Source organism: Rhopilema esculentum, chromosome 9 (assembly GCF_057945365.1).
Source record: "Rhopilema esculentum isolate cy_ngs chromosome 9, ASM5794536v1, whole genome shotgun sequence".
In the NCBI taxonomy this organism is placed as follows: Eukaryota; Metazoa; Cnidaria; class Scyphozoa; order Rhizostomeae; family Rhizostomatidae; genus Rhopilema; species Rhopilema esculentum.
The window spans coordinates 7,872,688-7,894,323 of record NC_142823.1 but is presented as its reverse complement, the minus strand read 5'-3'; the positions used below and the strand labels follow the sequence as shown (position 1 = coordinate 7,894,323).

Genomic DNA, 21,636 nt, shown 5'->3' with positions numbered 1-21,636 from the left:
AGATTTGTGCATGACACATTATGCAAAATATAAAACAATAAAATACAAAGAAAGTAAAACAAAAATACAATAGAATCAAATATAACATAATATTAAATAATATTGCACCAAATTGTATAATGTACTAATGTAATGTAATATAAAATAGCATTTCAATATAAAATAACATACCAATGTAAGATAATAAAAGATAATACATCAATATAATACACTATATCAATGTGATATACTATACAAAACAAAATGTATCAATACAATATAACATGTCAATATAACATGGTATATCGATATAATCTCACCATGCTAAGCACTAATCGATCCAATGGGAAAATGTTATACTTCCAAACCATATCATTCAAGTGTTGAATGCACTTAAAAAGACAACGAACAAAGCCAGTCACCAAAAGTGCATAATAACATAAGGTAAATGATGAATTAATTTACCAAAAGGCAGGGGTGTATACAACAATACATAGGCGTAATTTGGCTGTAATTGCAAATCACAAAACGATAGCCTCATGTCTTACAGGACTGTTGAAGAATGCAAGGGTAATACACCACAAGGGCACTCGACTATACATAAAAAACAACGTGTCACAGGCAAAAGGAACGAGAAAGTAACTTATTTGCGCAAAGGGATATCCTTTTATACTACACATTGCGGTTTACAATGAATGTTTACAATGAAAAATCACAATTTAGAATCACTTGATGCACGAACGGCGAAAATTACAAGGAGAAGTATCAAATGATTAGCGTTGTTCAGATCAATCGGTGTTTGCAATCAATTAGCATTTTGTAACTGAAATGACTTACGATGTTCACTTCCTCCCCTGCCACTGCGGTGGAGACTTCATAGACTAAAAAGTCAGCGAAAACTCTAATATGCGTAGACAATGCTCGCGCGCCGATGTCCATAAGCACTCTGCAATCAAAAGCAATCGTAAAGAATCATACGGTAATCATAGACAATCGTATGGAATCATATGGTAATCATAGACAATCGTATGGAATCATACGGTAATCATAGACAATCGTTGGGGAATCATAAAGTTACCATAGACAATCGTATGGAATCATACGGTAATCATAGACAATCGTATCGGTAATCACATGCATACATATGCAATCATACATCAAGTTTCACTCATACTGGGTCAGAACTGTTCTTTCCCGGCAAACCATTTTAATGACTCTAAAATGATGTGCATCCCCAGAATAGTTTTTTAAAAGATCTCTGGAAAATATATTCTCAAGAAGCAGAGTCTGGCGTCTGACGCTAATAAAAGTGGATTAATTCACTTTTAAAATATAACACTCAATAAAATATTTTATTCAGGAACAATCCCTTGCTCGGTTATAGTTCGAAATCTTTTGTACAGGGGAGAGACGATTGGCAGTAAAGACTGATTGCTACATGAAGAAAAGAAGTTTATGCCCAATAGAGTTGATGTCAAAAACTCAAAGCGACCTACAGTATCATGACACATTTATTAAATGGTTTAGCAAGACAGACTGTATTGGTAAATTTTCAAAACAGCAGCAAGAGGGCGGTCAAAATGGCCTTGAAATGGAAAAAGCTACTAATACAGGAAAAATTAGCAACGAAGAGCGCAATCGAATTGATAATGAGTTTTGCCCAAGGAAATTCGAGCATTCGCCTTTTTGTGAGAGAATTCAACTTCCATTGTTTTCATAAAAAAGGGAATCAATATTGCTAAAACTAATTTACTAGATTTTATGGAGATGGAATGATACAGAGCGGACGGGAAAATAGTTATCTCTAACTTACCTGTGGCAAAGAGTGGGTATTGTGTCGGTATCAAAAAGTATCTTCCATAAGACGCTAAACAAAGATGATAAAAATCTTTCAAAGGCTTAGAAAAAAGCAAACATTTAGTAAACTAAAGCTTTTCGTCTGACACTGTTCAGAGTTTAAAACGTCAGAACATAGACCGAAAACTCTACGCTAGGAAAAATATATACCCAGTTGTTGATCGAAATAGGCCAATCAGAAACACGAGCACATGACTGTAAAGGTTGACCAATCAGTGCCGCTTGCCTAAAATCTTTAATATCTTATCAAAGTTTGGAAAAACTGATAAAACAACAGTTATATCACAAAAATTTCTATAAAAATGATAAAATTCTTCAGTGATAAGTTTTATAAAAGAATTTTTACAATATTTTTCCAAAACTTTTCAAGCAACACCAAACACGATTTGCGATGTATGTTGCTCAAGTGATGTTTTCTTGGTATTCTTTAAGCACAGGTTAAGGTTTAAATATATGTTATGTAAATCGAAGGATGAGAATATTATACTAAAAGCTCTTGGAAGATTTGGCTAACTGGCCACTGGCAAGAAGCACAACTATTTGGAAAGACGCAAAATTAATAGAAAATTGCAATCGAAAATACGTTGCATCAAAACATAATTATGGAAGAGAGATGAAGCTAAGCTCGAAATATTTTTAAGATTCTTGGCAATGGCGTGCCTGGTGCTTACCACAAGAATACATCCGATGCGTTTGACCCAGCGAAGTAATTCACAATGTCCTTCTCGTTTGTCATTTCTACGAAGAGAAATTTCGAGACAAAAGTTATAATAAGATGGACAACGGCAAAGGAAGCAGACATTTTAAAAATGGCTTTCAAAAAACAAACAATCTGAATCATACTTAAGCTTTCCGTCTGACACTCTTCAGAACATATGCTGTTTGAGGCATACAGTTTGAAATTTCAACTAAAAAGCTGTACGTGAAATACTCAATGGCTTGTTCGAAATAAGAGCGTTTAAGGCCATGGCATTCACATGACAGAGAGGTTGCTGGTGGATGAAATGAAAAAGAGGCAATGCTTGTGATGAACACATTAAATTCTTTATAAGAAACATCTTTGCATGCAATTTTTTTCTCCAAAATTGCCAAAAAATTAACATCAACGTTTTCAGACAAAAATGTGCATTAATGTACTTTGGTTGCAACTTATAATTTTCAAGAACTCTACGACAGAACGATAATATTCATTAAGTCCAATTTCAGTTAATTTGAAAAACAGGCTTCAACCGGTAAAAGCTTTGAGAAAATTTAGTCACTTAATTAAGTCAGAAATTGTCTCGGTGAAACTAATTGACAGAAAAACCAAATTAGCAGATGCAGTTTAATAGAAATGTCAATTCGATTAAACTAAAAATTATTTTTCACCTTTGAAAAGTTTATATTTCTCTTCTACTCTTCTTCTGAGATCAATCTTTCGTTCGCATTCGCAGATGTTTGTTGAGTAAAATTTTTGGAAAACTTTGGGAAAGCATAATAGTGTGTGTTTGGCCCATCTAGGAATGAATAAATATGGGAACTGTTATATCATAATGAAAGAAAAAGGTATATTATCTGAGAAGTCGTATGCAAAGATTGTCTATAGTATTTTTATGGATTTTATTTTTGTAGTTTTAAATCACTGACAACTGCTGAATGTAATGGCATTAAAGAAAAAATCAGTTCACACAAACGAGAGTTTGGTATGGCAACGATATATGACTTGTTGAAAAAAGATTTAAATGTCATACTTGTGAGGAGTCACTCCTATCGCAGCTTTCAAAACATCTTCACACCAGCTAAGTGGCAATGTTTCTGAACCTTGAAGAAAAACCTTGCTTTATTGAACTGCCGAGTTGCTTTGAGGATATATTTAAACGAACAAAAATGTCCCATGAAATGAGCTTAGAAATACAGAGTTGCCTTGTAATAACGTGAACGTCAATGAGAATGGAGTGAAGATGAAAGGAAGGGAATCTTAAAAAGACAGCCCTTCATAAATATCTTGGCTTAATGAGATTTTCATAACTTTTACCAACATATCAAGACATTTACGGGCTTCGTCCTTCGAGGTCTGATTGTGATAGAAATCAGACTAATAATTAGACTCTGTGCTTGTATACACAAAACTAATAAATCTCAGCCTTTACTAAGACTTAATGTACAAAACATTTTGCATGACAAACTACAAAAGTACTCAGATACAATTTATTAGAAATTTTCTAACTTTTTTAATACCGTATTTATTTTATTATTAGCAGCTTAAAATGATCTTTTGGCGCGTTTTGTTGTGGTTTATAACCAAGGGCGGCTTATAAACGAGGGCGGCTTATAAACGAGTGCGGCTTATAAACGAGTGCGGCTTATAAACGAGTGCGGCTTATAAACGAGTGCGGCTTATAAACGAGGGATGTTTACATTATTTCATCTAGATCCTGCCAAGCTTCCCTGCTTCCTTGACGCCAAGGTCGAGAATGTAGAAGATGAGAAAGAAATGCTTCTGGGTGCTATTGATGATCCAATGCTGGACGATATATGTTGATTAAACTTCTAATGTCTTTTTTTTGTTTTAAGTATACAATCATGTTTTTATCAGCTTCTGTGTCCGTCATGCAAAACTAAATATCTCTGCATGGTTTTGTGGATGCGTCTTATAATCAAGGGTGGCTCAAAAACAAGAGCGGCTTATAATATAATAAATATGGTACGAAAAAAAATGATTGTGAAAATTTCTAATATTGATGACATAATCATGATTATAATGATGAGCAGAACCATACCTGTCACGTGAACAGCACGTGCCATTGTTAGAATCAAAACGCGGTTAAGTTCTTCATAGTCCTTTGAGAGAATCTAAATTGACAAAAAATACGAGTTTTAGATTTTAATGTCACGCCCGGTATTGGCAAAATGCAATTTGTTTGAAGCAGAGCGGACAGAATATCATTTGAATAAAACAGACAACTAACTCAAAAACGATACATTAGAAGCCCACATGAAAGAACCTGGTTTTTTAAGAACCTTCGACTGAAATTTATATATAAACATAAAGGATTTTTAGACTTTTATCCTTATACCCTTATCATACTTGCAAATTAAACCAGCTTAAAGTAAATCAGGTTATGGTATGTTGCATTCTAATTTGGCAACCCAACAAGAAACATGAATTTGATTGGTTGAAACTCAACATGAAAAATTTGGCTGATTTATCTTTGTCAGTGACAATTCTCGCGGTGTAAAATATTGTGAATGTGTACAATGCCTGTACGTATTTTTATACGAACCTTGTCAAGAACCTCACAGGCAGGACTTTAGAAAAGCAGCCTGTTAATTAAGAACCTATTTAGACTGTGAAAAAAACCTAGGTTCTTTTGTGCGGGTTTCCACTGTATCATACTGTTTGCAATTTCGAGAACAGAACAAATTAGAAAACAGTTCAGACGATGTTCTGAGCGACATTGTTCTGTATGTTTTTCAGTGTGGTTTGTACGTTATTGGTACGTTAATTGAAATTTTTAATTTCAAAACTTTGATGTTGAGTAATAGACAATAACGCTTATTGCGAACGGTATATTAAAGGACAAAAGGGTTATCTTGTTTTAACAAATCAACGACCGCTAACCTCTAATCTAATTGAAGAGTCCAAGAGAGAAAACGAACTCTTTCTGTCTACACAGATCGGAGTCCAATCAAATGCGTCTTTCTTCCTCTCAAGTTACATTCGATCCACACCTGGATTTAAATTTTCAGCTTACTTTTCGTCGTTATCCGACGTTTATTCTTTGAGGAGCGTCGATCGAGAAGTGCTTTGGTATGCTATGTTTCCGGTATTTTCAATTTTTCCGGTACCAAAAATTTATCAAATAAACACTATCGAGAAATAAATAAACAAACCAACACATGCATCGCGAAGTGAATCGGAAAGTAAACTAAAAATACCTGTTTTGGGTCCTGAGATATTCTTGGGCTGGAAAACTGCGGTTGAACGTCGGAACTCTCAAAGCCAGTTATCAATCGCAATGCTGTGCTCTGAAAACTAAACAGAACACGCATACATGAAGTAATTCATCATTACGACATGTAATAATGTTCGTCTATTAGGAAAAGTTATTTGCAAAACATTTCAGAACAAATATTAAAACTTGTGGCCAAATATTGTCTATCTATAAGTATTTACTTCAAGACGAAGAAAGTTAAGTGTGTGATTGCAGGCAAAAATTTTACTCTAATTTATTTTCAGGGTCAAATCTTTTACAAAAAAGGATTCAGCGAAACGGATGTTTTAGGCCCTTTGGAAATCAGCCCTGGTTGTATAAGGGTTTCCTCTTCTCAATTATATGAAATCTAATCTCATCGGCATACCCACGAAAAACATCGTTAAAAAGGGTTTAACTCAATCATACACGGTATAAGAAGTGGGTGCCATATTGACTGTTCAAAGTAGACTTTGCACAACAATTTCAATCACAAATAATAGAGCTTTCTCAATGGACTTGAGAAAATAGTCAGCGACAAAAATTCCCAACTGAAATAACAAGTAGATGATCTGTTTTAGATTAAATGATTTTGGATCTGCTAATTTTCTTTACATAGTCTATGCCCCTTTCCTTCTTTCTTCCAAGAAGTAAAAAACTTTCGGGTAAGCACAACTTCCTAGAGGTAATGAGACTTTCGCTCCTATGTTACAAAATCTACACAATAGAACACCAGCAAAGCTTAGAAATGAAAACTTAAGGATCTACTTCTTGCCTTAAGTTACTTTTTCTTTAAGCTTGGCTTACATACAATCCAAGAGAATTAAGGTATTGTGTGGCGTACCATAGATGAAGTTGATGGTTATTTGTGAATGGTACCGTGGCCAATGTATGCAGATGAGACAGCAATGTGGCACGATAATGAGGCTGTATGTGATGCAACCTGTAGCTGAACATTTCCAGTAGCGTGTGCAGTATCCCCCAAGCCTTTGACTTAAAGACAGCCGGCAGCAGTTGGCCTAAAGCAAACAGAAAAAATAGCGAGGGCGATGTCAAATGAAAATACTGAGCAAGGTTGTGCAAGCTCTAAAATGGCTAAAACACTAGTATCATGCAAAGAAAGCCACTGGTTCATACAAAAAGAAGTAATTTCGCAAGATATTAAGGGCATTTTATCCAATGAAATTGACTCAATAAATACATAAGACAAAGGACGCCTACTAATATAATGTAAAAAGAACTGGGATGCACGCTATTTTGTGTATAGAACAGGACGGTTCAACGTTTCAACGGACTGTCTATACGGCATCGAGAACTTTATAACAGACCTTTTAACAGAAAATTTTCATTTCATAACTCGATATGCAATACAATAGGAAGAACAGAATCAAAATTCAGTCGCACACCGAATACACCATCCTTTCCTTCCTTTCCCTAAGGCTTCACTATAGACACTTGAGCTTTTAGCACGAGTCCCTAATATTACCAACTAAACAAAAGTTTTATGTTCATTGATATCTAGACTATTACAAAGGTGTCAGCGGCAAGAGAAACGTAATTGAAGAGCAAGACTAAGAATTCTTACTGATAAATCCTTTTATTCCAAGAAGCTCAATTTCCATGTAGACAAGCAGTCTGCTATATGTTTCAACCAAGGCAGGAGCTAGTGCTGTACCAGATTGTGCATTTGCCAGCTTTATTACTCTATTTACAATGCTCTGAATCAAGCTGCAAAACGATGAAACGAAGTCAAAACTAAGGTAACACTGGTTTTGTGCTGTTAACATGGGTAAATCATCAGTTCAACCAAAGCAAACTGATTGGTCGCAGAGCTGGTCACCAACACTTTTTTGAAGATTCTACTTTTGTGAATTCAGCTAGTGTCAACGGGGAATGCTTTGACATTTCGAAGGTCAACCGAGACGCAGCCTGTTACTAAATGTGGATGTACTTCAAACTATGGTATGGGAAACTAATAAAATAATTCAAACAATTCTATCCTTGAAATAAATCTGCTCAGTTACGGGGCTTTCTAGCAACTTCCCCGTGTTACATGTCAGAAACCAAGAACATAGGTGTTTGCGTGTAAGCAAAAAAAGGAAACACAATCACCACCGCGAAATGATCTCTTCTTATAGGCATAGCTAAAGAAATGCTGCAAGTACCACTTTATAGCAAAGCAAGCCAGACTCGAAATTGGGGAGCTATCTAACAATGCAGCGAAATCTCCGAAAGGACACTCCGAACAAAAGGAACTAGGCCCAGTTTTTCTTTTCTGTAGTGAAACCGCTTGCTGACGGAAACCTCCTTACGACGGAAAGTCTCTAGGTGTAAATACAACATGTGAAAAAATAGAGGCTTTACTGTTAGTTAAATTGCAGTAACAGTCCTTTGCATACCTCATTTTGGCATGAACTGTAAGCGAATCCAACATTTCCATTGGACAAGGCGCGATAGGACCGGCTGCTTGAACTTCACCCGGTAGAGTCACCGTTGATTGGTCGTTTCCATAGCAAGTGTCGACGAGTATGCCCAACGGATGTGAGAAGTTGTCAGCATTTGTGCTGTCTGCATGAGGAAAGGAAAACACAGTCAGCGAGGGAAAAAACAAACATCCATTAGTAGAATTACAGTATAAAAATGCTGAGGTAGCAAAGATTTACTGTGCAAAAACGAAAATCACTGAGAAAGAGGAAAATAAATAAACATAATGGCAAGGATGACTTTGAGGACTATGATGATCACGATAACATACAAGAGGAAGCTGACAAATAAAATTAAGAATGGTGAAACAACTACAACGAGGATGATGACAACGATGACGTCGACAGTGACGTCCTTAATTCAATTACTTACATGCATTACAAAGTATGACAATTCTGTAATCCTGCAGCTCGGATGGTCTGCTCGCTAAACATTCTTTAAGAAAACTAAAAATCAAGAGAAACATCAACATATCATTTGAGCACTTTTCACATCCAGCGACTAACATTTTTTCAAGGAATAAAACAACAGTTCACAAGGTGATAAAGAGCTTCTGGAAACACAGATAACGTTTAAGTAAGATACTAGCTTCATTTCATCCAACTCTGCAAGCTTGCATAATTTCCCTACATTGCTATTTATTTCACATCATTCTAAATCACATTCTTAATATCTCCGACAACTTTTATATATAATTGGTTGATTATGAATACTAAATGCAAATATTACGTCAGCTGATTCTGGAGAAGCCTTGGCGCAGTTCGTATAATGTTCTGGTTCTCAATTTGGGCCTATAAACAAAGAAAATAAAAAAATGATTAAAAAGATATATGCAGCAATGATATGAATGAAACGTTGCTACTCCCCAGTAAGCCATGTTTGGAATCAAGCCCAACACAATTGTTGCCTTTAAAGGGGCAGCAAGACTAGGAGCTGCAAGTATGGCTCAGTGTTAAGGGTCGCTGACTTCAGATACAAGGAGTCGTGGCACGATTTTTTTACATTGAACTTTCTCTCAAAGTGGGGAGAGTCGCCAGCTCTCTGTAATTCCAGGCGTAGGAATCCCGAGGTGTGGTCACATCGAGAGGAAGGACCAGGGCACTGCTCGATAAGCATAGCTTTTCAGTGTCCTAGCACTACTTTCGGAAGCTAGGTAGCAAACAATACAATAAGATAGAAGCTCTCTGAAATATATTTGAACTATATCTTACAACTTATTAGCTGCAAACGAAAATTGCTTTTTGAACATCAACATATTTCAAGATGGCATTCAAAACGGAATATTAATGGATAGATGTATGATGTAGAGACACAATGTTTTTCCGCGTATTTGCTGTTGAAATTTTGAAGTATGAGAGACAGAACTTCAGTAAATTGATATGACTCCTCGAGCAAATTTGAAGACAACAAAATATTTAAAAACCCTAGATTTCAATACAGGCCACCTTAAAGGAAACGGCTAACCATTGCAGATGCGCTTGATCTGGAGCAAAACAAAACGCTTACCTTCTTCGACAAATGCACCCAGATGCAAGCGACAGCAAGTGCTGCAGTTGATTCTGGCTTTGTGACGTCAGGAACTGGCAGAGGCTATGTTGGCGAATATAATAAACTTATTTTCTTTAGAAGATATACAGAAGACTACATCTAATGAATAATCGCACTCGCCAAAGTAACATTTAGGCCCAGCCTTGCTCTGAATTCACTTATGAGATTACTTACTTGTAGGTCAAAGCTTTCAAGATGAAGTTTTGCTATTACGAATAAAGGTTTCGGTCCCAATCGAACTATTATAAGAAATATACCATCGCGATTTATCTATCTATCCCATTGCTTTTCTAATATTTTTAAAGATCTAGGGGTTTGGAAACAAGAAATTAGCTGTATAGCGTAACATAATTAGAAAATGAACCAAAAGAAGAAACATAGTAATGACAGATTTTAAGTAGAATGAGAAATACCTCATCATCTGGATACAGAGTTTCGACGAGTTTTATCACCGGCATGAAATCACTTGACTAGAACAAAGCAATGTATAGTTCACAAAATATGTACAAATGATACGAGTAGAAATTGTTAAAACTTGATTGATTGGAAAGCAAGGAAGAATCCAAGGTGCGCCTGCCCGTCCGGTTGCGAGGAGAACCGAGGGCGATGATATGTCTCTATCTATCCAAAGTTTTAACCGGGACATGAGCTGGTTCTCAACAGCAATGATGGAACTGAAAGCTTCAACGGCTTCTAGTCATTCGATTTTCCAATTCAGTGACAATCAAGAGCAGTAGACGCAAACACCTGTTACCGACACAAAGGCAAAGCTCATTTTATTAACAGTACAGGAAAGATTAAAAATATTCGACTTACCGGACTCTTTTGAATGCTTCCGGATATGAACTGAAGTAGAACCCACATGAGCTGGTCTCTTCCCATATACAAGCTTCTTTCAGATAACTACGGAGGGCGAACTGTTATTAACCATAGCAGCAATGCATGACGTGATTTCGAAACATCAAAAGTTGTTAGGTCATCAGTATTACGTATATTGAATAAAAAAGGATCAGCTAATATCTTGAACTGAAAAAAGATCCCCTTGGACTAGAAGACAAACCGGGAAAGGGTAAGGGGGCTTCACCATTTGAAGAACGCTTTTTCAAGACAACAAAATTTTTCTCTCTAAAAAAGGTAGGCTTGTTAGTTTGAAACGTCAGAGTTATCTTCCAGAACAATTCCAGTCTTTATTGCCAAGATTAGAAAGATCGAATTTGAAATTTTTTGCACACTTTTAAGCTACATGTTACTAACTCTATGCAACAAAAACATAACATATTTATGTTTTTGACAAAAACATAGAACATAATCTTGCAGACCCTGCTAATATCAATTGTCTGTTCCAAATTCGGTGGATAGTAATAGCATATGCAATTTATTGATTTTATCGAGTTTCTCGAGCCAGCGGAACACCCTCTGCCATAAGCCAGTTTGCTTCAGATTAAATGTCATTACACTTCACATTTTGGGTTCTATATTTAATTTCTTAAGGTGTTATTGCATACTAAAATGAAAGTTTCAAGCAAGCTTAAGACTGTTGTCATACAAAAAAAGCTTACTTGCCAGGAATATTATAGTAAATCATGCGAAATCTATGTTTTTGAGTGTGATAAATGTCTAAACATATATTTTTCATTTTCCTCACTTTTTCATGTAGCAGATTCACCATGTGTGGAAAGCTTGCGAATTGAAACAGGACAAAAAAAATCAGCTGACTTGAGAGATGTTGCCATAACAACTGATTTGATTTATCACCGTCTGCCTCGTTTTCAGATCTCTCCATTGCAACAACAATCAAACCAGCCAGGAGTTCCTCTAAAGCTTGACATCGCTCTTTTCGCTAAAAAGAGAAATAATGATAGGGGTAATTTTACTCTAAATGTACTCGTGTAATTACTAACTAAAAATTTTTAATCACTTATTATTAATATTTCATCTATACAATGCATCTATACAGTACGGTCTACATACTCTGTTGACATAATCGATATACATGTATTTTGCCTTTGTGACCACAACAACCTGATCAAACTTTGCCAGCATGTCTTTCGAAATTAAAGAAAATAGACATGGAGAAAGATAGTGCTTCGGGATAAGAAAATATTACAAGTTAGGGGTATAACAAGTGAGAATATTCAAGGAAAACGTCTTCTAAGCAATTAAAAAGAGGATCCATTTTGGCAGATATCTTAGACACGATCATCCTCGATAGGCGAACAGAAAAGATGGAATCCATCAATATCTTAACTTGAAGTTTTTGACGGAATAGATGCCCTAGATATCTTGAGCAGATTATTTTCAGTGATTTCAGTGATAATTTCAAGTCAAGGCTTAGCGACCAATAAATTAAACTCCACGGAGCAAAATCATCGAAAAACGTCAACTAAGATGGCTATGACATGCACTTCGTTTACCAGAACAGACCCTTGCAAAGCTAGCCTTATAGCATATGCAGATGGAAAATATACAAGACCAAGAGGTCGCCCAAAACTAAGGTGGCTCTCAAGGACAAAATCAAACCTATGGGACATGTGGAAAGAAGCTTGTGAACAAAATCGAATGAAAAGAAGCTTGTGAACTAGCAAAAAAGACTTGCCTGGAAAAAACATCTAACTAGAAACCATGTGTCACAATAAGAAAACCTATTTACAAAAAAGTGCTTTAAAGTAATAGAGGCTTGGAATGTGTTACGTCAAATGTCTCATCGTTACGTGAGGCGGCAAATTCCCCTTTTGTCACTTTCGCTGGAAATAGGAGACCCAGAAAGGCGCTTACATGGGATCATTTATATTCTTTAATGAAAATACTTACCTGTTTATTCAGCCCTAGCATGTTGCAGACGAGGTCTCTTGAATAAGGTTGAGCAAGAGTGTATTGAACAAGGTCCCTTTGCGGCTCGACAAGATCCTAAGGGAAGAGGTGCGGATTTAAGCGATCATATAAATACGAGGTGGCAGTCTGCAATATGTCAGGATGTAAAGATGAAATGCCAGGCAAAATAATTTGTATACTATATTTAACCCGTAAAAATATCCCATTGCAACCCCTCTCCAACAAACAAGTTGCTTTATATGGTTCTCCAAGCATATAAGATTTGTACGAGATGGCAATGGTTGCTTTTTTGAGATAGCTGTGTGGTAAACCCTACTGTCATTAGAAGAGGGGAGGAGGGAAGCGGTCGTAGCAGCAGCGGTGCCAGCTACTACAGTGTGGGAGCGTAATAGGCGTAACCAAAGAGATCACGCCCTTTTTAACAATTTTCAGCACTTTATATCAGGTGTATTTTTCTTAGGAAAATCTTAAGAATATACGACCTAAACCTAATGCATTTTTATCAAATTTAAGAAGAATTATGTGGAACAGGTTTTGGCAAAAGTGAAGGAGGAGGGGGGGGGGGTAATTATCCAAAAACTTGGCGCCGCTACTGGATCGTTGTATCTGCATTGGGATACCGAAAGTTAATTATTTTCCAAAAAAGCACATTAGCTAGAAGGGTTCCTAAGGCCTTCACATATGGCTAGAACAAACGAGCTTTTCAAAGCTATCCAATAGTAATGATGAGGTGACATAGATAAATAGGCTATTGGTAGATAGTACACCAGAAAAACAAGATAGCATTGATATCTTGACTGATAACAAAATAGCAAACTAGCATTGATACCTTGCTGTAAGGCAAAGGACCCTTCAAGGCGAATTTGAGAGTTGATGGTTCTAGTTTCCAGGCCGTTGCTGAAGCGCTTGAATGACCAACGATCGGAAGCAGTGACGGTCGACCTGAATCATTGGAAACAAAGTACAAAATGCAACTAAAACATGCTTGAAGGAGGACAGTGAACTGCAATTGCACTCTAGACCTTCTAATTAAGTTTCAGCTTTAATAAAGACCTCTAACAAAGGTATATCAACAAATGTGTTGCATATTGTATAAGGCAAGTATACAAAATATAAAATATATAAAGATTAATATATATTGGAAAAGAAATATAAACAGTTTGATATCCGTTATATAAAACACCTTTGTCTCTAGCATCTAGCACGATCTTTCATTCCCCCTTCGTTTTCATGAATGGCGTTTCTATGTTAAAAACTGTTTGTTATCTCGAATGCTCACTTGGATGCATCTCAAACAAATTTTCCGTTGACCGTCAGTATTCGAGACATTATATGTAATATGGATTCAAAGTTCTCCGAAAGAAATCGGCAGTTCAAGAAACATAAGTGTGAATTGTTCTATTATGCGTGTCAACGATGTTCAAAAACTTAAGTTCTATTTAAGAAACGCTTATCAAATAAGTTCTCCGATATAGGTCTTAAAGCTTTCACCAATACCTTTCTGTTTGCTACAACTCAGGCCAATCTTATTATCCCAAAGATGTTTGTAACAAGGATTTGGCAGGTGCTGTAACGTATTAAATGTAACATATATGAAAAGCTGGCGTCTACCGAGGAACTAACAAAGAGGGAGTGTTGTCAAAAGGGGGCGCCGTAACGTTTTAATATTTCTGTAGCAGTTGAGCTTGCAAAGTATGGCACTTAAGTATGAATTTTGAACTAGAACCGCGTAAAAAGCAGCATATAACACATAAGCGACCACAACCTTAAATAGTGAGACACGCCCATTTATGTCGGCAAAAATCATTTCTGTGCCCCTCCGAAAAAATATTTTAGGCTTCGTCCTTGCTTGCAAAAATTTACTTAAATTAGAACATTCTACGTTTCATGCCAATGGCCGAGCCTGTAGAGAAATCCATGTTCAAAGAAGGATACACTTTGAAAAGGTAAAGCTATTACCGGATTCTCACCTGTTATTGTGACTATTTGAGCAAGAGGCTTGAAGCCGGATATGAAATCCGTGAAGGCTTTACCAAAGGCCTAAAATATATAAGTTCATAATGAAGCGTGATAAAGATGCTCTTCATTGGAAACATGTGGTAATCAAGATTTGATACTTTAACAAAGGTGGATCGGTAAGGACATCGAAGCTGAAAACGAGAATAATGTATTGCCTATGTCAGAACTGCCGTCATCAAGATACAAGATCGTGAGATGACCTGTGGATTCCTCAAGGTGTCACTCATCCTGACCAGACCCCGTATATCTCAAGGATTTCATTAGAAGCGGGCCACCGGCAAAAGTTAGCCGCTTACTCGCCGAGCCTTTGCCGCCCACATTCAACCTCACTTTAGTAAGACTGCACAAACTTAAGTTAACTTATAGACGCCTACTTTTGAAATGGAAAATTCTACTTAAAAAAATTTAATAAAAATCCGTATATTTGCATTTAATACAAGACTTCCAACACAGAACAAAATGAATTCAGTTATTCTTGATCATGCCAGGAAAATCTATAGCTTTAATTGAACGCCTTTTTGTTCATAAATGTCACACGCTCGACAAGAGTGGAAAGTGGGAGAGACCCCTCAAAAATCCGAGTTTCACCAAAGGGGGCTAACACCTCCTCCTGCAAGGCACCTCTGACTATGGAAAAACGCATGTGGAAAAATAATTGCCAACTACTTTATCTGACATGATGTATCTGACATGTTAATGTTAGATATTAAATCTGCATAAATATATCAAGAATGGAAGACACACAAAAACAAACATACCCAATGGGGATGAAAATTGTCGACCGGATACAGCTTGTATATCTAGAACAGAAAGCGTTGATTCTTCTGAATCATCAATCGTACAAAATAGAGATATCAGTTTGTTTTACGTATAAACCAAACAGAGGTTAAGACCGGGCTATCTCCCTACAACAATAGCAACGTACAGGCAAGACTATTTATAAAGCAAAGCGTAATACAATACGAGGCTAGAGCAGAGCTGTACATATACAAGTCTATAAAAAATCAAAGAATGTTCACCAGAGAAATTTACAGCTGCTCTTGATCAAGATAAATATAATTGTCAATAATCTGAATCCAATATTATATGAAGATTGTTTTGTTACTAGAAACGAAGTTGGAGCAAACAACAACATTGTTTTACCTCGTGCATGATCAACAACATATGGCACAGAGACCATTAAACTTATTGGCCAAAAAATATGACAGAGGTTACTAATAGAATTAAAGAGTTCCATTCGCTAGATATCTTCAAACGGAACATAAAATCTGTAGATCACTTTTAAAGAGTAGCTAAAGATTAAATAAAAATTCTAATGTATATTTAGGCTTTTTTAATGGTTACTTTATTTTTTATATATATTGCAAATAGTTGGCTTTAATTTGATTTATACATAGCTAGTTAAAGCATTTTTGCCGTTCCCGACTTATAAAGCAATGCTGAGCTTGAATTCATGATGGGGAACAAGCGGTTTTGAGAGTTATAACCCATTTTGATATCAGTGATCATTTTGTATAGAATTATATCAAAACAGAAGCCTTTGTGAAAGTTTCAGTATGTATTAAAGGGCAAAACAGCATTTTTGACTTGAGCTGAACACTTATCAAGTTTATGGAGATATAAACTTAGATTTCAACAAGCTTAAAAACTTTTTCTATAAAAGTAGCACGTTTCTTGTGATAGTTAACCAGATATGAAATGATAAAAATCACCGGCGAATAAAGCCGTAAATTCATTTACTATTATGAGGAAACATCAAAGTAATGACTGTGCTTAATGACTATCAAAGTTAGATCTATGCAAAGCACGTGTTCATATAAAAAATAAAAATGTTATAACAAATTATTTTAAAGCTTCTGATCGGGAGTGAAAAGAAAAATTTCGACCTTATCATTTGAAAAATTTAAATGGAACAGGTGCAATTTAATTCTGGCTAAATCCGACGAAAATAGCTTTAAACTCAAGGTCCTGGCTAGAGTACTCTAAAAAAATCTAAGCCTATTACAAACAACAACTATTTTGTAAACTTTACGGCTTTGATTAAGAAACTTTCTCATTTTCATGATGCAAGAAACATTCCTTAAATCACTTAAAGCATTAATTTACATCTCTAAGACGAGAGTACATCACCCTGTCGATCATCAAGTTAACATAAATGACTCTAGAATAGGAAACGTGGTAAAGAAGAATGGAGAGTAATTTATCTGTAACTGATGTTGTATAAAATACCTCATATACCACGATGTATGTTGGCAGCAGACAGGAATCTTTGTTCACAATAAGAAAGACAACCTAGAAATAACGAAACTTAAGTTACTTTGTGTTGAATGAAGATAGCAATAAACTGTCATCAAATTCTCGAGGAATTTATAGAATTGAGAAAGTAGTTTTTATAAAAATTAAATTATTCAACAACAAACCTTTTTAAGGTCATCGAGTAAACTTTTGTCTGACTCTTTCAGAACATCAGGAATATCGTTAATTTTGTTTAACATCAAAGCAAATATTGTTCGAACACCCTGCAAAGGAGAGAAAAGCTGAGTGTGAACAATTTCCATCGAGCAGGAGAAAAAAACTGAAGGGCAAGGTATGATTGAAATCCAAAGTAGAGATATGGTGATTCATGATTAATGGCAGTATTGAGTGATGATTGATCGTGATGGCTGGTGATCATGATGATTCGTACTGGATATTATTGGTGATTGATGGATGATGATGAAGGATGATTTGTGATTACTATCATGTTGATAACTATAGTAATGACTGATGAATGATACTTAATTGTCATGATACTGATGATTGGTAAATTTTATCGTATGATGATGCGGATAACAAAAAAGACGAAGCTGCACCTTTTACAGTTAACCCTAGGTTTGTGAAGGCATCTAGCTTAAAAATACAATAAAATACTACAAAATATCTTTGAAGCAGTAGTGCTGTGGAGGGGGCTTGGGGGCTCAGCCCTCCCCTTAACTAGCCAGGATATAAGAATCCCTTACTTGTCAATGTGAATTAATTCCTTTTTTCCCCACAAATGAGCAATTTATATACGTCTTTAGAGTCTGTGAATACTTTAAATGACTTTACATACACAACAGACAATCTTTAAAATAAATGCAAGTATAAAGGGTGTGACCATTGGATTGGTCTTAGGCGTGGAGTCTAGAAGTCTCCTAGAGCAAAGCCCCCATTAATAGCTTTTTAGGATGGCACTATTGCTTTAAAGATTGTATATACAAATCTGGAGTAGACAGCTCAGTACCAGAGAATATTACAGAATTGGCCATTTTTTTTTAGGTAATCAAAGATACAAACCCTGTAATCCATTTGCTTTACTGAATGATAAATAAAGTCACATCCATGATGCCAAACTTTCTCTTCTTTGAATGTAAATTTGGGAGATGAAAGAATTGTTTCACAGACTCGTCTGAAATTAGAAGACATTGTCAGTCAATCCAAACTGTAATTTCACATTGAAGAAATATCAGAATTCACAGAAATGTTGCTTTTGGCAGCAACCACATAGATCAAAAAGTAAACAAGGTTTGATAAAGTTTTGAGGAACCTGGTTTGATAAGATTACAAATTTGTAGCAAAAAACTTTCTAAAATTTCATTTGTAAAATTGCTTGCCTGCAACATTTCTAGAATACTTTATAATCAGTTATAGTTAATTGTTCATCATAAAACTAAGACTGTAATGCTAGCAAAATTTGATGATCCACTAACCTTGCAGTAAAAAACCCTCTTTCCACAAGCAGTTGAATTAGTTCATATTGATACTCTAATCTTGCGTGAGTCTTTTGCTCATTAGCAAACGCAACAATACTGTAAACCACGCCATCATGTTCAGTCTAGAAGACAGGCATTAATTATCATCAACTATAATTAATTATCATGTTTTCATGATTTGAGGTCTGTGAGAAATGTAAATCGTTTGTGCTATAAGTAGCTCTCACACCCATATCAAAGCAGAAATATAAAATATGAAAATTGGGATCAGGTTATCTCAATGAATTTATAACTATAATTGTTAGTAACAAAGAATTGACACTAAGATAATGCTGTATGTTTGCAATGCAGCCACCCTTGTATTCGTATGTGTATGACTTATCTAGTTAGTTTTTAAAAAATAGTGGAAACACTAATTCAGAGTAACATGAGGCAATTTCAAAGATTGCATACAGCAGTTCTTTTATTTTCGTGGAACCAAGTTTTAATCAGATTCATTAATTCTTTCAAAATTTTGTGCTGCTTTGATTTCAACTGGAAGTGAGTTCCAGATTTTGGACCCTGGGAAACTGAGTGATCTGATTCCATAATTTGTAGTTATAACTTTAGGCATCAAAAGAGGATTTTGTACATGAAGGTTCCACGACTCCCACATTAGTTCCACAAGCTTCTAAGGTAATGATCATTATGACCATGCAGGGACTACCAAGCATTGTTCTCCTCCGCAGAAGCTATTGTGGAGGGACATAGGGAGGGAAAAGGATAGGATAAAAGGAAAGAATAAGTGGGGGAGCTGCAAGGGAGAAGCAGGAAGAGAATAGTTCCCCTCCTGTTCTCTGCAGCTTCACAATTTCTCGTTCCCCATCTCTCTCCCCAATAGCCTCTGTGGGGGAGAGTAACCAAGCATATAACAGATGAAGGTGGGAGGCAACAAAGATTTGGGGAGACTCTTTGCTAAAATCCAAACGAAAGGTGATTCAGTGTTTTGAGTCAATTTTAAGCATGACTAGGGGCTAAGATCCCTCAGCCCCATGATTTTAAAGGTCCCTTTGACCATGCAATAATCATTATCATTCTGATTACTATAGATTCCAATGATAGTTATTATTATTCATGATGGTGGCATTGATGATAATGAAAGAAATGAGGATTAAATCTTCAATAAATACTTACAGCAGGCACAGTGGTCCATAGTTCCTTGAATCTGTCCAGAAATTTCTCTTTTCTGGTTGCTTTATCTTCAGGATTTTGTATAGTCAAGCTAATGGTAAAAGAACGTAAGTTGTACTATGCCTTTTTTCAGAAAAAAGGATCAATTGGCAATTGGCTTTCGCAAAACTCAAGAGTAAAGAAGATTCAATGAGGAATTTATATGTTGGTGCAAAAGAGGATTTTTTTGTGTAAAAGAAGTTATTTGCAAAAATAGGCCCCTAGCTACTATAAGTTCATCTTTTGCTCTGATGAATACCACAAATAACACAATCTTTGATTTGCTGTTTGCTTAGATAAAAGCAAAATGTGATACTTTGATTTGTTAAGTAAAGGATGATACAGTACTTATCAAACTCACCCTGCAAAAACAGCCTCAACTGCTTGAAAATGCTATAAAGCAAAGACAAAATTAAACAAACATATCAGAGAGAGCATCAACAAACAAAATGAAAATTGATGATTCCTGTGCAATGGACAAATTTCCACTTCGATGCATGGGCAGACACTTGGTCAAGTATTGTGGGGGGGGGGGGGGGGGAGCAAGCCTATCGATTTGATAAGATGATGTCACAATTTCCCATTGTTGTAGAACAAAAGACCATTGTTTTCCAAAATTTCAGGGGTGACCACCACTGCTTCCATGGTATAAAATTCAGAATATTTGCAGGTAAAAAAACATGGCAAAAATGACTTTGAAGGCACAAGATCTTGCTAAGATATGCCATACTATGCATACAGAGCTATACATGTTGATTTCCCCAGGTGTAGTAAGTTGGGACTTGACTCGAAACTATAACCAGAGGAATCTATTTTTTGTCAGCCAATGAACTGTGCCACTAAAACTGTCATGCAACACTGTTATTCAGTAGACTTAGAAATTATTCATAGTTTGCAGAAATAGAAAAATCAATTTTGAAATAAGAAAACTGAGCATCAACAAAAATTATCTTTTTCTTATAAAGGGAGTGTAGTGCATCAAATTTTAAAAGTAGGCAAAACAGGGTTAAATAATAGCAACCTGTTGTTGATGCAGGCAATTAACCCCAGTTGAAAATACAACAAATAAAAACCAGCTGTTTATACAAAACTGCAACCAAACGTAGTCAGTAAGAAATCTTTCAAGAATTTTTTATCTATATATATCAGACTTTTTGTTCATTTTCATGAGTATCTCTTATCTTTTTCTGGTTTAGTCATCAATGGCTAACCTGTGGTGAAGCAACAATTCTTCACACAGCTTTCTTTGAGTTACATGATTCTTGCCATATATCTAAACACAAACAATCTGTCAGCCCTCTCCCCAACTTTTTCAAAATTTTAACAAGGGGGCTGTGCCACATGTGTTACACATGTCACTTTGTAGAACTGTTCAGGTTGAGAAGAGGACAACCAGTACTATGTCGAAATCAATAAACCACAACTCAGTACCTTGGAAAAGTAAGTGATCGCCACACACTTAACTTTTAAAATGCAGTTCGTCAAACAAAATGGTTTTTATAAATGTAGCTGAATTCTAGAGATTTATTATACGTCACTTGTTTTTTTTCTATGGCTTTTTGTTTTCAGAGTGAATCTTGAAACCGACACTGCTTTTGCGGCTTTTTGATTTGATCGCGAGTTGGGCCTAACTATGCATATCTTTCATTCATAAATGTACTTAAAAATTGTATTTTCAACATTGTATGCTCCAGCATCTGTACTGCTTCAACTGCACACAGAAGAGTTGCTTCAAAAAGAAACATAGCCACAAGTTCCAGAAATCACATTTTCCAAATTGAACCAAAACAGCCCCTACACACACTCTCTCTCTCAACCATCAAAGTGGATAACGAAATTTACACCAGTTGAATTAAGAAATACTCACCATAGACTCCTCAAGAATGGAGTACAGCTTCGACTCAAAGTCTTGAAGCATCTTGGCGGGGTATTTTCAAATTTTCATGGAATATTTTCATGTAGAATAATCTACACATGCTTCCTCCATCTTGGCGCTCTTTGCCTCGATTAGAGCTATGAAATCG

At 35.8% G+C, this 21,636-nt stretch overlaps 1 protein-coding gene across 1 annotated transcript in view; it reads right to left on the bottom strand.

Annotated features, from left to right (window-relative positions):
• Nucleotides 1–21,636, bottom strand: part of LOC135688786 (mediator of RNA polymerase II transcription subunit 23) — a 32,468-nt gene extending 10,832 nt beyond the window's left edge. The window contains exons 1-28 of the mRNA XM_065205795.2: nucleotides 21,480–21,636; nucleotides 19,974–20,005; nucleotides 19,577–19,664; nucleotides 18,401–18,525; nucleotides 17,988–18,099; nucleotides 17,093–17,191; nucleotides 16,902–16,964; nucleotides 15,431–15,472; nucleotides 14,624–14,693; nucleotides 13,483–13,595; nucleotides 12,633–12,728; nucleotides 11,467–11,661; nucleotides 10,638–10,724; nucleotides 10,235–10,291; nucleotides 9,780–9,863; nucleotides 9,003–9,064; nucleotides 8,646–8,719; nucleotides 8,189–8,357; nucleotides 7,375–7,517; nucleotides 6,634–6,808; nucleotides 5,755–5,851; nucleotides 4,596–4,668; nucleotides 3,567–3,636; nucleotides 3,205–3,332; nucleotides 2,508–2,574; nucleotides 1,793–1,846; nucleotides 817–925; nucleotides 300–371 (exon numbers count right to left, since the gene is read on the bottom strand). Of these exons, the coding sequence (XP_065061867.2) occupies nucleotides 300–371; nucleotides 817–925; nucleotides 1,793–1,846; nucleotides 2,508–2,574; nucleotides 3,205–3,332; nucleotides 3,567–3,636; nucleotides 4,596–4,668; nucleotides 5,755–5,851; nucleotides 6,634–6,808; nucleotides 7,375–7,517; nucleotides 8,189–8,357; nucleotides 8,646–8,719; nucleotides 9,003–9,064; nucleotides 9,780–9,863; nucleotides 10,235–10,291; nucleotides 10,638–10,724; nucleotides 11,467–11,661; nucleotides 12,633–12,728; nucleotides 13,483–13,595; nucleotides 14,624–14,693; nucleotides 15,431–15,472; nucleotides 16,902–16,964; nucleotides 17,093–17,191; nucleotides 17,988–18,099; nucleotides 18,401–18,525; nucleotides 19,577–19,664; nucleotides 19,974–20,005; nucleotides 21,480–21,530 (2,607 nt within the window). The 5' untranslated portion in view covers nucleotides 21,531–21,636. The remainder of the gene's footprint in view (nucleotides 1–299; nucleotides 372–816; nucleotides 926–1,792; nucleotides 1,847–2,507; nucleotides 2,575–3,204; nucleotides 3,333–3,566; nucleotides 3,637–4,595; nucleotides 4,669–5,754; nucleotides 5,852–6,633; nucleotides 6,809–7,374; nucleotides 7,518–8,188; nucleotides 8,358–8,645; nucleotides 8,720–9,002; nucleotides 9,065–9,779; nucleotides 9,864–10,234; nucleotides 10,292–10,637; nucleotides 10,725–11,466; nucleotides 11,662–12,632; nucleotides 12,729–13,482; nucleotides 13,596–14,623; nucleotides 14,694–15,430; nucleotides 15,473–16,901; nucleotides 16,965–17,092; nucleotides 17,192–17,987; nucleotides 18,100–18,400; nucleotides 18,526–19,576; nucleotides 19,665–19,973; nucleotides 20,006–21,479) is intronic.